Raw genomic sequence first — 14,567 nt, forward strand, 5'->3', positions numbered from 1 at the left:
CCTGTCTTTCTTCTCTTTCCCAAGCGTCATTTCCCTTTAGAAAGTGCATATTTCAATTATAAGCACTATTCTTCAAATATGCCCAACAACATATATCCAAATTAGGAGGTGGTGTGGTCTGGTGGTTAGGGAGGAACATTAAGCATCAGCAACTGTGATTCCATTCCTTTTGCTTTCCCTGTTTGCGGGGCCCAGGTGGTGGCACAGGGAAAGGCAGCAGAGTGTAGCGGATGAAAGCAATGACTCTTGAGCCAGACTGTGTGGGCCAGAATCCCAGCTCTGCCACTTATCAGCTGGATGGCCTGGGACAAGTTAACCACTCTATGCTCTACTTTCCTCCCCTGTAAAATGGGAATAATAATAGAACTTACCCCATATGGTGGCTGTACAGTAGTTGGCTCCTAGAAAGCACTATACAGTATTTACTATTTAATATAACTATTATCTTTCTGGGACTCAGTTTCCTGTTTGAAAACCTGGCATAAATTAACCTGACTTAGGGTAAACTGTTTAATTTTTCTAATGTCAGGGTAGGGGGGTTGCAGCCAGGTCACATTATCTCAAGATAGTGAAGTTTAAGGAGTAAAGTTTGAATGAATGCATGCATGTATGAATGAATGAATGAATGAAAATATAGGTCTTGAAAATAACCAATAGTTACAGAAGTGAAAAACATTATACCATGGAAATTGGGCTTCATCCTATTTTCTCTAATGTCTTACTTTCCTGTTTCTGTGATGAATGTTGATCAATATCTCCAACCCAATTAAAATAATAAGCGTAGGGAAAAAAGATATTGCCTTGTGATTTCAGAAGTGTATTTCTCTAAGGACCAGACTTTTCGAGCCCATCCTGTATGCACAACCTCTGTCTCACTGTGCTGTGTGGTCAGCTGGCTTTCCTGACCAGGCAGGGTGCCAGGGGAGTGCGACTACCCCCATTGTCACTTCTGGTCCATGGTATTGCACCAAATGCTGTTATTCTAGGCTCCAGGAAATTTTCTAACCACTGGACAGGGTCCAATGCTGTGTGCTAATGAGTTTCAGATTGGAGGACTTCACTGTGCATGTGTCAGAAAAGTGCCACGGTTTATAGCAAGGTTGGGGGAGGGAAGAAAAGACACACAAAAAGAAAGAAAAAACAGTAGTTAAAAAATGCTGGCTACTCAAATTGACAGGGAACACGACCTCTGCACTTCAGCAGAAATTCTTGCAGACTTAGAAAATAAAGGAGTTTGCTTTTATCGCACACTGTGAGACTCATATGGAAAGATGGAAAACACTACATCACTTGACCTCAGTGTGCCCCCTTTCAACCACAGACGAATATTGTGTACAAAAATTCCAAATCAACTTAAGATGTTCCAAAAAAAAAAAAAAATAGAGAGAGAGAGAGAGAGGCTTTAATTTTCTGCATTAGACTTGATTATCACTATTTTGGTTCTGAGATTTTGCTTAGAAGTTTCACACAGGAAAAAGACCGAAAGTTCCAGGAACAGTATTTTACCACTTTGGGGATAATGATGCAGTGGTCTCTATTGGGTGGGCGCAGCACGGTCTACACTCACATTGCAATGGAGAATACTGAGCAAGCCTGGCTCGCCCAGGCCTGAAAGTCACTCTAGACTGAAATCATGATTATTTGCTTACATTAACAGAACATCAAAACCAATTTTAAACAACTTAAAGAAACTCAAGCCATCTTTACTTGGTGATTCACTGTCATGGGAAACCAAGAAGCTCTTTTCTCCCTTCAAGGCAACCAACAGGCTTGATAGCAAGACTTCTCATTACGGGATCACAGCCTATCCAAGAAGAAGCTGCCCTTCTGCTGCTTTTATTTTTTTCGTTAAGAAGAATCGCTTGTTAGGAGAGTGTAACTCACAGAACTTTGGAGTAATGAGATTACATTTCAATTTTTTTTTTCTTTTGCCACACTTAGTCCTGGGGACTTTAAAAATCCGATTCTTTCACATCCTCAAACTGTCATCAACATTTTTTCAGATGGCATCAATAAAATTGATTGCTTGCAGTTCTGAATTCTGTTCTGCACATGGAAACAATATAATTTATTTTAAAGTATTTTCGATAGGGATGGAAGGAGAAATGGAACCTCAGGAAACCAATTCACAACATTTGGGGAGAGGTGGGAGGGGGCAAATCCAAAGCAAAGTAAATGTCCTGAATGTTACTGTACTCTGGAAACTTCGACAAAACGTCCTGATATATAAACCCTAAGCCTGACTGTTGTGCTGACTGACACGTCTTCCTGTCAGATATGAATGATGTTTCTGAAACATTAATATGTTCATTAAATTCTAACTCTCTGTACTTAAAATATTCTCTACTTTGGCTCAGAGGCATTTTGACAGCTTTGTTATAATCATATATGTGAAGCCCCCAGTCTACACAGTTGTAGAGATGCCTCATACCTACAACCAATCTGTTGCTTTTACAAGTTTAATCTAGGTATTGAGCAGCTGATTGTGGAATCACGTTGCTTCGACATCTTCAACTCAGCTGTATATCACAGAAACCACTATGGGTGGTGACAGACTCCCATGATGCCTAGCAACCGTACATGCCTCTAACTCCCTAATCTGTGATACTACAAAATACAGCTTGCATTTTTTTTTCTCTTCCCTCTTTCCCTGAAGCACAAGTGGACGACCAGCAAGGGTCCAACAGTGTTATTCCTAATTACCTTTTTTTTCACTCTTGATCCTGTGGCTCTCATAATTAGTTACCTGGGGCTGCAATCCAATTTGAAGTGATGACAAGAAAGTGATCCATGAAAAAGTAATAAGTTAAATCCAATTTCAGCCTTCCTCTAATTAAATGCACATGGAACTAATGACTCCAACCCTAGCATTTTAGTGATAATGGTAATTAGCGAGGTGGGAGTCACTCTCTTTTTCAACACTGGAGGTGTAAACCACAAGGTAAAATGGCAGGAGCACTCTTAATTACATGTGTCATTTTGTCAGCAATTTACACATTTTTGACCAGTCAAGTATGTTTTTTGCCCCTGTCCGCCTCCACCTCCAAGCCCCAACAATGATTATAACATACTAGTCCATGTTTCAAACACATGGACGCTCATAGGAACACTTCAAACTTGAAAATAAGAAATAACTTTTCTTTGCTGTTGTTGATCACTTCTCTCTCTCTCTCTCTGACATGCACAGAGACACACACAGACACAAAAAGATACACTTAGGGTAATTGTGCAGATCTGAGTCCTCTTAATTGAAATCCAGATATTTACAGTGGAACTTTTTGTTGGTTTCAGCTTTTTTTTTTTTTTTTTTGCTTATAATGTGGAAAAGAGAGTAATTTACTTATTTATGAAAAATATGACACTCAGTAGGTGCTGAGTAAACACACATTAAAAGAGAGGCAATAATTAACCTCTTGATGGCATATTGGTTATCTGTGTTTCTAAAAAACCTAGCTTCCCTTCCTGGTGCTGTGACTATCTTTGTATAAGTATCAAGTCAGCTACTTGTTTCCATTTTCTTCATCTGTTAAATGATTGAAGGACAGTGTCTATACTACAGGGCAACTAAGGGGCTGGCCCACATTCAGCACTGACTAAACATTCATTATCTAACACACTTTGCATGTGGTGGCAAGGACATGATTACATATAAAATATTAGCATCACATTTGCATTTAAATCTTAGATACATTTAAACAAGTGATTATATAATTAAATGTCCAAACTGAGATACTTTTTTTTTTCTTTAATAGAGTCCTGCTATGTTGCTCAGACTGGCCTCAAACTCCTGAGCTCAAGCGATCCTCTGGGCTTGGCCTCCTTAGTAGCTGAGATATGGTGCACACTGTTGCAGCTGCACCTGGTTCAAATAGAGATTTTTTTTTTTCTTTGAGATAGAGTCTCGCTCAGTCGCCCAGGCTAGAGTGCATCAAGGCTCACTGCAGCCTCAACCTCCTGGGCTCATTCAATCCTCCCACCTCGGCTACCAGAGTAGCTGGGAATACAGGGACCAGGTTAGGCTGATATTTTTGTATTCTTTGTAGAGATGGGGTTTTGCCATGTTGCTCAGGCTGGTCTCTAACTCCTGGACTCAAGTGATCTGCCCGCTTCAGCCTCCCAAAATGCTGGGATTACAGGTATGAGAGTCACTGCACCTGGGGATACTTTCGAGAGTGAGAATTATGAATAAACACAACCAATCAATAGCTATGGAGTGGGCTGTTGTAGGCAGACTGAGACCCACGGCCACCTATATACAGCTGAAATTTAAATACCAAAAACAAACTAACTCATAATATTGCAACTTACACCAGAATTTTGGAAGCAAGGATAAAACAGGCTATCAAAAAAAAAAAAAAAAAAAAATCTTAAAGCAGGAGGATGAGCCTGGAGCCCAAGGTGAACTTCTTGAGATTTGTGAAATCTTTAAGTCTGGATGTGACATTTTGTGTCCATGTGCATTTTTCTGGGAGAAGGAGTAACTGTTTCTATCATATTTGTAAGAGTACATGCAATCGGAAAGACTAAGAACTATTTATAAAATATTTCTGTTAGATTATTTCTTATCAAGACTTATTTTTAAGGTTTTGGGATTCTCCAATATCATGCGATAATAATAACATCTTAAATGTATCAAAATTTCAATGCTTTGTATCAATTTAAAAAGCTAGGGATGCCAATTCTAGACAATGTTAACTCTACACATAAAAACAAGTTTGCCTCCCTCTCCTAAATTATCCTTACTAATCAGTGCATAGGACTATTTCTTAAGGGTCAGTATTTCAAAACTATTCCATTTCACTATCAACAACATAAAATTGTAGTTTACTTTACAGGTTTCCTCTTGCCAATTTATTCTTTAGTGAATAACGTGGAAATGAGATGAACTACCAAGATTATATGTGGCATTAATGCAAAGCAAAAATGCTGCCTAAAGCATGTTTTATATAACTGCAAATAAAAATGCTAAAAAAAAAAAAAAAAACCAGACACCTACTGAATCTTGTATTTTAACCTCCTCCACCTAAAGCAAGGATCCACATAGTCATTCTGAGCTTCCAAGTAGACTAAAGGGCTGGCCTTAAAGTGGGTTTCACCATCTTTCCTTCCAGTGAAATGGCCTTCTGAGTAAGGGGCTCACACATGACATCACTTTGGAAGGAAGGGGATGGGCAGGAGGGAAAACTATCAGATGACTGACTTCACGTTCAAATTCTTTATAGACGGCCTGAAACTGGTGCGTTTTCCACTGCAGGCAACACACAAAGTTTACTTTCTTTCCTAACTTTAATGCTGCCAGAATACACATGTACTTTTACTTTCTTAGGAGAAAATGTGTCATTTGATTTCCTTCCAGTTTATGTACTCGTGCCAACAACCAAAATGCTTAAAGAACCAAAATGAATTAGTACCCAGAAACGGTGGTCAAAGTTTCAAAATTTGATCAATAAAATTGCTCATCTACTCACAAATTAATCTTCAGCCAGTAAAATTACAAATTTTCGAGGTTATGAGTACACCTGCACTGTTAAGCATTTATTTCACTTGTTTAAGCAATCTTCAGAAATATATAAATATTTATAAAAGAGAGCCTAGGCTGGGTGTGGTGGTTCATGCCTATAATCCTAGCACTTTGGGAGGCCAAGGCGGGCAGATCACCTGAGGTCAGAAGTTCAAGACCAGTATGGTCAACATGGGAAAACTCTGTCTCTACTAAAAACACGAAAATTAGCTGGGCATGGTGGTGCATGCCTGTTGTCCCAGCTACTCTGGAGGCTAAGGCAGGAGAATCACTTGAACCTGGGAGGCGGAGGTTGTAGTGAGCCAATATCGCACCACTGCACTCCAGCCTGGGTGAAACAGCGAGACTCCGTCTCAAAAAAAAAAAAACAAACCATCAAACAAACAAAAAGCCTACTATTTTTACTCATCTGTAATTTTCTTTTTGCAGCAAAACCTTGTTAATTTGTTTACAACTCATAAACCTCCTGAAGGCAGGGTCTGTCTCTTCCATAGTTCTGTATCCTATGAACACCAGCACAACGCCCAGCTTGCTTTGGAAATGTTCAACCAACTTGCATTCAATTAATTCAGATCATTCTGATTCTGAATTTATGATGGGGCCAATTTTCAATTTTCATTTGTGTCATTCATAAAAAAATTTGCAAAGCAAATGAACAGAATAAGTAAAAAGATAATTTTGGGTTACTAAGTAGAATATTTCTCAAAAACCTCAGAAGCAATATCTATACCTGATTAATGCCTTCATTAATAAACCACATCACCCAAGAATGTGACCTGCTCAGATTTGGTTCAGTATGTGGATCTGCAAAGAGTGTCATTTCTCTCCTATTTACTCTCATCTCCTGAAATTAGAACAAATTGGTGATGTTTGACTACATTTTATGATCTCTATCGGGTAACCACTTATAGCCTCCTCTAACTTTCCATTTTCTTTTGTTTGTATCATCAGCCTGTGAAACCAGAGAGTGCTGCCAAACACAAAGCAGGGAAGTGTGAGATATGCTTAAAATATGAGTCACAGTATATTTGGGGATTTGGGTTTCTTTTTTTTTCCCCCTCAAGCTATCAGCAGATCAAATCCTTCTTCCCTGTCAAGCCTTCTTCTATGCAGAAGATCTGAAATTTGCTAAAATCGGTCTCCTAGTGTAGTTATGAAGGGTGAGAAGATCAGAGATGAGCACTGTTAAGATTTGCTGTAGGATTTCCCTTTCATTTCAGAGCCACTCCGACGGAGATGCCTCAGCGAGGATGCAGTATGGCAAGATATATTTAAATATGAAGGTTATTCCTTCTGTGAATCACCACGTCTATAGGCGTATTTTTATAATGAGGTAATATACCATGTGGCCTAGGATAGTAATTTCTCCTCTCTGTTTGTGGAAGGCCAGCCAACCTAATAAAGCTTACTGAATGTGCATGACCTATCAGGCAGCTGAGGGGTCCTTCGGCAATTGTCTATGAAGCAGACACACACACACCAGTCCGGCAGCCGTTCAGATTGTTCCCCCCCGGCCAACTTTTAAAGCTGGTCTAAATTCTCTGCTTGTCAACTCCTCTACTTGGGGGGTAGGGAAAAACTTAAGACATCTTCTTTAGTAAAACCAGCATTCAAGCTTACCCCCTCTCCCCCCACTTTTTTATACAGACTGAAGTGCTCAGCAGAATGTGTGAGGTTGGTTTTGACACTGTCCTTGCCAAGAAAAACAAAGCCCTCTATATCATACTCTTCTGCATGGTGGCTAAAAACCCTGTAACAGGCAAGAAGAAAAAGAGCCCTCAAAAGGAAATCCCCTGAAACTTTACTTCTTATATTTAGCCCTCAAGGAACTTCATTCAACTTGGAAAAGAAGTTACCTAAAAATGCCATATGTTTTTAAAAAGCAAGTATGAGGGAAAATAATTCTACCATAAAAAAATCACAAACGATATTCAATACTGAAGAGCAGTGTGATCAGACAGATTGTGTATGTGTGTATTTTTTTTATTATCTCTAACCAAAGCTCTACTATGTGTAAGATTTTTCCCCCCAATAATATATTTTCATTTTCCCAATGCACTTGAGGTCTGATGAATTCAAGAGGACTCGGGGTATTTTTAAGGCTGTGAGAGCCCCAAGAGGGAGGCAAAAAGAATGGACCATCATTTGAATCACTGAGTGACAGGCTGGGCTAGCTCCCTGTATACATTAATAAATTAGAATTTTAATTGTGTCTCTGTCCACAGGAGATGCCCTGGTACTTTAATATGTACCAACAATTGGCTATGTTATGGAATCTGCAATGTGGCCTCCGCTGCTGACCTCTGAAACACAATTCCCAGTCTGACTACGGAAACTGTTCAGTTTGATCCTTTCAACTTATTTGAATCCTGACAAATAAGCTCACAGCTGAAAGGTCAACATAGTCATATTTCATCCTCCAGAGCTGTTCTTAAGACATCTGCACAACAAAGCACTTCTTACAGCACCTGACATGGGCCCTCACTGGCACTGTACCTCATTAAAAATGTCCCCTGCATGCGCATGTATTCCAAGGCACATGGTCCGATGATGGTTTACCAAATAAGTGTTTACAGAAGAGTCAGTAAACAAGGCACGTTTTCAACTTTTCCAGTAAAGTGTCACTATAGTGCTGAAATCTCTCTGGAAAGTGACAGTCTCCCAAGTACATATAGAAGAACCAGAACTTGTTGGTCAAGGTCAGTTTGATCTTTGTGGATCATTTGGGAACAGGTTGTGGTTCACCCGGACCTCTGAAAAGTCAACACAAGCTAGAATTTAGGTTGACCTCATTATCCAATTAATTGGCACCAAGTTATACACCTATCAGCCCCGACTTACAGAGTCTGTCCCCTCCTGTGATAGGGGTGCCCATCTTCAGCTATGAATATAGTCTGAACCACTTAGGACCAGGGTGCCAAGTGCCCTCTCTGAAATGTGAGCATGAAGACCCTGGATTCAAGTTTCTTAGAAATTTCTATTACAATTTTCTACTTTGAGTCAAAAATCCAAATTAGATTTTTTTTTTTCTTTTTTTGAGATGGAGTTTTGCTCTTGTTGTCCAGGCTGGAGTGCAGTGGTACGATCTTGACTCACCTTCACCCCTACCTCCCGGGTTCAACTGACTCTCCTGCCTCAGCCTCCTGAGTAACTGGGACTACAGGCACCTGCCACCACACGTGGCTAGTTTCTGTATTTGTCACCATGTTGGCCAGGCTGGCTCCTGACCTCAAGCGATCCACCTACCTCAACCTCCCAAAGCATTGGGATTACAGGCGTGGGCCACCGTGCCCAGCCCAAATTAGATTTTTATAAATTTACTGCTTCTTCCACTCCATTAAACCCTTGCCTTCAATGTGCCTGAAATCAGAAGTTGCTGGAACAACCTTTTTTTGTCATCTTTACATACAAATTTCTTCCCATTTAAAAATGATTGACTTAGAAACATTCTGAACATATCCACTGAAGAACAGGGTATATCTTATAATCATTACAAGCTATAACATTAAAAGTAACACATCCTCCTCAGGCCTAGTCATAATTCTTGATTCTATTGACATTCCGGGATGAATCATGGTGTGTTGCATCCTGTGCATTGCAGGACGTTTGGCAACATCCCTGGCCTGTACCTACTGGATGCCAGCAACACCTCTGCCCTGCTAGTTGTGGCAAACAAAAATGTCTCCAATGTTGCCCATTGTTCCGGGGGTGGCGGGAGGTGGGGTGCACAAAATCTTCCCTATTGAGGATAACTGCACTAAATCAAGGTGTGTGTCTGTGTGTGTTTCTCCCATTTCTAGACCCAACACGAGAGAATGTGGTGACAATTCTAAGTACCATGAACTTTTCTCATTAGTAACCGACACTGCCTGTTAGCAGCTCAACACTTACAAGTCCTCATCCTTCCATTACATTCACTCATCAGGAGATCTTACTCCTGACAATAAAACTTTTGGGCAAATACACATTTTCCCCAAAATGTTCTACTTGGCTGGTAAACCAAAAATACACTTTCCACAGATTTTCTTACATGATTTGCAATTCTCAACACAATCCACTCCTGAATTGCTTATCAGTTATCCCGAAGGGTATAATGTCAATTTAAAAAAGAAAAAGAATTGTTACCTGAAGAGCTGGTTGTTTGTCATTCCTCTTGGGAGATTTTAATCCACTAACTTGCTGCTGCTGTTGCTGCTGAAGAAGGAGTTGTCTTGCCACCTGAAGTGCCTGGAAAGAAAAACAGAAGAAAATCCTTTGCATTACTATACAGGTTCAGGGGACTCTTCATAAAAAAAGGATTCCAGGAAGTGCACTTTGGGGCTGGGTCCTGACTTTCCTATTTCCTGGCAAATGAAACAGCAAACAAAACTTCCCACCAGTCTTAGTTGGAAAACTTTCCAGAATTTGTTTGCATTTCCTTTGACTGGGCCAATTTCATCCACAGTTCTACAGGCATCTAAGCAGACATTTTATTACATTTTATTCCTACTAAAAATCTGACATGAAATTTAAGACCATGAGTGATTGGGACTCTGCAGAAGGATGACAGAGAGACCAGGAGGGAACCAGGCAAAGAAGAAAACTTGGGAGACACTACAGGGCCCCTTTCAGGGGCACCTTCATCTTCCCCCAATTCTTGGGGAAATGTGGGAACTCAAGTTGAAAGTAATACTTTCACCCCATCTGAGTCTAAATAAAGAGAAAGAACTAAGTGGTGGACCACAGGAAGAATATACACTATGGGTTGGGCTATCTAGGAAGGAAGATGAAACAGATGGGACATATCTAGGATGATCTTGACATTGACCTAGAATTTGAGAGGAAAATTTGGTAAATCTGACCTCTAGTCATCTTAAAAAGCTGTCTTAAGATGACCTCAAGTCATCTTGAAAAGGGCTATCTAGGAAAGAAGATGAAACAGATGAGACATAAGGATGACCCTGACCTTGACCTAGAATTTGGAGAGGAAAATACGGCAAATCTGGCCTCTAGTCACCTTAAATAGGAATATTATGTATCTCTGAACAAAACTGGATATGTTTATTACAAATGACCCTTTCAAGTTTACAATATGGGATGGTTTTTCCCTAAAGGTAGACATTGGGAGGTAGTATGAATTGGAGATAAAGCAAGAAGAAAACAGAAGACTTCTCCAAAATGTTTAATATATGACTGACAAATCTTTTTAAAAGTTCAAGTAGGCTGGGTATAGTGGCTCATGCCTGTAATCCCAGCGCTTTAGGAGGCTGAGGTGGGTGGATCACTTTAAGGAGTTCGAGATCAGTCTGGCCAACATGGTGAAATCCCTTCTCTATTAAAAAGACAAAAAATTAGCTGGGCATGGTAGCATGAGCCTGTAGTCCCAGGTACTTGGGAGGCTGAGGCAGGGGAATCACTTGAGCTGGGGAAGCAGAGGTTGCAGTGAGCCGAGATCACACCACTGCACTCCAGCCTGGCAACAGAGCAAGATTCTGCGCGTGTGTGTGTGTGTGTGTGTGTGTGTGTGTGTGTGTGTGTGTGTGTATAAAAATTAGCTGGGCATGGTGGCAGATGCCTGTAATCCCATCTACTCCAGAGGTTAAGGCAGGAAAATCGCTTGAACCTGGGAGGTGGAGGTTGCAATGAGTCGAGATTGCACCACTGCACTTCAGCCTGGGTAACAGAGTAAGCTCCCATCTCAAAAAATAAAATAAAATAAAAGTTCACGTAAAAAGGAAATACCAATGCCATCAATAAACCCCCATGAAGACATTTAATGCCAAGAAATTAAGAACAGGAATAATGGCTAGCCACACACCTTTCCAAAGATAGCAGAACGATCAGCAACAGAAAACTAAAGTTTGCAGATATTGTGCTAGAAAGTCATATGAAAAGTTGGGTTACTTGAGAACCAAGAAAGTACACATGGCAGAGATGTCCAGAATACTCATTAAATGATGTGCTTAGAGTTTAGAGACAAAATGAGCCTTCTTGAGTGTTACATCCATAATAATTTCTATATGGTAACCAAATTATTTATGCATCAAAGAAGAGGCACACACAGATTTAAGTCAATGCATCAAAAGGACCTGAGGCTATAGTCTTAGAAACTTAGCATAATGGACTTATGATGGTAGTGTGTTCCTTAAAAAGAAACAGGTGTTTCATTTATAAAGAAAATACATGTATATTTACAAGAAAAGTTACAAGGGAAATGGTGGAGTGGAAGAGAGGTAAGAGCGCCTTGGTGTCCCTGTAGATTGAACTCAGAAGAAAGAGAAAACAGAGTGGGTCAAGAGGATTCGTGGTCATGAGCAAACACCTAAAAATGTGGAATGTGCGGAACAGTACTTCTAAAAGGACAAGCTCACTGAACTGCGTTCATAACTATAGTTGTAACAAAGGATATTTTTAAGACACTGTGTAAGGTTGAGTGGCACCTTTGTGTTTAAGAGGTGCAAAGGAAAGCTAAGAAACAGAAGCACCGATAGATGAGTGACAAAGAAAGGAGCATGGGAAAGTGGAACCCTGCTATCCCACCTCCCTACTGCATTCACCCCCATGTCCCAGGGAGGCCTTCTGCCTACTCAACTCATCACGACCAGACCTTCAGATGCAATGTACGGGCTAGTTCATCTGTGAAGGGAGAAACAGATTCGACAGAACCTCCCTGGAAGAGCCTCGAGAAAAGGGGCTGTCTGAGTGGGGCATCTGGAAGCCAAGGCGCCTGGGAGAGTTGCCTGAGACTCCAGCCTGCTGTCTCAGGGAGGATTCACCATCACTGGACTCCGGGTTTTCTTGTCTCCTTGGAGACGCTCAGTACATGCGTAGGTGTAAAAGTGGGCAGAGTGAAGATTTCATTTATATCATATAAGAAAAATAGTCCCCTTTGCAAGGTGCCTGCAGGAGCAAAAGCCTCTCCTCCTACTATGTATGTTCCCTTAGCTATTTCACATGAAGGTTTTATGGCTTTTAATGTAGAAAAGGGAACTGTTATATATTTTAAGTGCTATCTTCAGAGTTCTCAGAGTAATAGACTGATCAGCAAAGAGGGGTTTGGTTGTCAGCTGGAAAGGCAGAGAGAGGGACTGTAGATGACAGTGCAGAGAAAAATATGGTGGGAAAGAGGAGAAAGGTTACATCCATTTAACAGTAAAATAAAGCAAGCAAAGAAAAACAAAGTAAGGAAGACCCCCTATAACTTACCACATTTCACCAAATACTGGGAGAAAGGGTACTCAGTTTTTAAACAGCCAAGTCTCAGAGAAGCTATAGTCAACTCTTCATTTCAGCAAAGTGTCTTTAAGAAAAACATTCACACAAAACTATTCTTTCCTCTTTTTCAGAGGATTCTTGCTCTGTCGCCCAGGCTGGAGTGCAGTGGCATGATCTCAGCTCACTGCAACCCACCTCCTGGGTTCAAGCAATTCTCCTGCCTCAGCCTCCTGAGTAGCTGGGACTACAGGCACTTGCCACTACACCTGGCCAGTTTTTGTATTTTTAGTAAAGACGGGGTTTCATCATGTTAGCCAGGCTGGTCTCCAACTCCTGACCTCAGGTGATCCACCCGTCCTGGCTTCCCAAAGTGCTAAGATTACAGGCATGAGCCACCACACCTGGCCATCACAACACTATTCTCATATGAGCATGGTTTCATAAATGTACATAAGCAAAAGAAAGTACAGAACTTAAAGCTAAGTTTTCAACAAACGCTTACTGAGCTGGTTCTACAGAATGATCATATATTTCAATATAAGCTATTGGAATCCTCAGATTTATTTTTCTGGTTGGAAGGGGGTAAAAAAGTCATGTATAATATATTTTTTTCAGACCCCACGTAGGGTACATGAACTTAAATAACCATGTTGTAAACCCCAGCTTCTTCATAGCATTTCATACAGAGGCCCACTAAAGATGACAATCTAAGATAAACGCATGGGGGAAAGGGCTTGCAAATTTGTACGAACCCAAGGGAAACTGTAGCTGACCTACTGAACAGAGAACACCATAAGAAAGACAAGCAAACTGGCTTCCAAATTTCAGCTCCCAAATGAATAAACACAGGTAAAATAACTTTAAATATTTGGGATGGGGAGATAACATTAGTGCAGAAAATAATTCATTTTGATATGAATTATCCCACAATAATTCCCCAGCTTTATCCTGGGTACGTTAACAGAGTAGGAGCAAATTACTATCCATATCCTCCCCAAATTAAAATCCATTTAAAAATTGCCTTAGGTCTCAGCAAGAGTTTTAAAACCTAACTGAACAGAACTTATAACATGCTTTGAAATCAACCACTAAAATATGTTTTCTGTTCTAATTTCCATGATATATAAATCACTGTGGTCTAGATTTTAAATTGTCACATGCAAGAAGAGGCAATAAACCCTTAGTGTATAAGACTATGTATCTGGGCATTACAATACACATCTCTGGCATCTACCATTTGTAAAAAGTAACAAGTGCTAATTGTAATGCTCACTGTTGATTAGTGGAAAATGTGGAATGACTGATGGGATCCCCTGTGGAAACTATGTCAGAGACCTATGTTCATCATGTTTCCTGTAGATGATGACTCGACAGCCATTTTTACCTGTTATGTGCATCAGAACAAATTATGTCCTTCATCTCAGACTACACTGCCTAAACCCCAGTGATAATCTTCTTTTTTTTTGAGGCAAGGTCTCACTATGTTACCCACATTGAAGTGCAGTAGCACAATCACAGCTTACTGTAGCCTTGACCTCCTGGGCTCCAGCAATCCTCCCATCTCAGCCTCCTGAGTAGCTGGGACTACTCAGGAGTAGTCCATACCCAGCTGATGTTTTCATTTTTGTAGAGACTGGTCTCACTGTGTTGCCCCAGCTGGTCTCAAACTCCTGGGCTCGAGTAATCCTCCTACTTTGGCCTCAAGCAATCCTCCCACTTTGGCCTCTCAAAGTGTTGGGATTACAGGTGTGAGCCACTGCGCCCAGCCAGAGATTATCTTTATTCCAATACAGTCGAGGAGTGAGAACGGACTTTTCTTTATAACAATATCTCAATCACAATTGGAGAAAAG

General features: G+C 40.6%; 1 protein-coding gene across 21 annotated transcripts in view; it reads right to left on the minus strand.

Annotated features, from left to right (window-relative positions):
- The window catches only part of FOXP1 (forkhead box P1), a 632,958-nt gene that overhangs the window by 144,916 nt on the left and 473,475 nt on the right, over nucleotides 1–14,567 (minus strand). For all 21 annotated transcript variants that reach the window (XM_032289662.1, XM_032289644.1, XM_032289647.1 and 18 more), the window contains one exon: nucleotides 9,647–9,748. In XM_032289662.1, coding sequence (XP_032145553.1) covers nucleotides 9,647–9,748 — 102 coding nt within the window. The remainder of the gene's footprint in view (nucleotides 1–9,646; nucleotides 9,749–14,567) is intronic.

Source organism: Sapajus apella, unplaced genomic scaffold (genome assembly GCF_009761245.1).
Source record: "Sapajus apella isolate SASKATOON/1434 unplaced genomic scaffold, GSC_monkey_1.0 scaffold23, whole genome shotgun sequence".
NCBI lineage: Eukaryota > Metazoa > Chordata > Mammalia > Primates > Cebidae > Sapajus > Sapajus apella.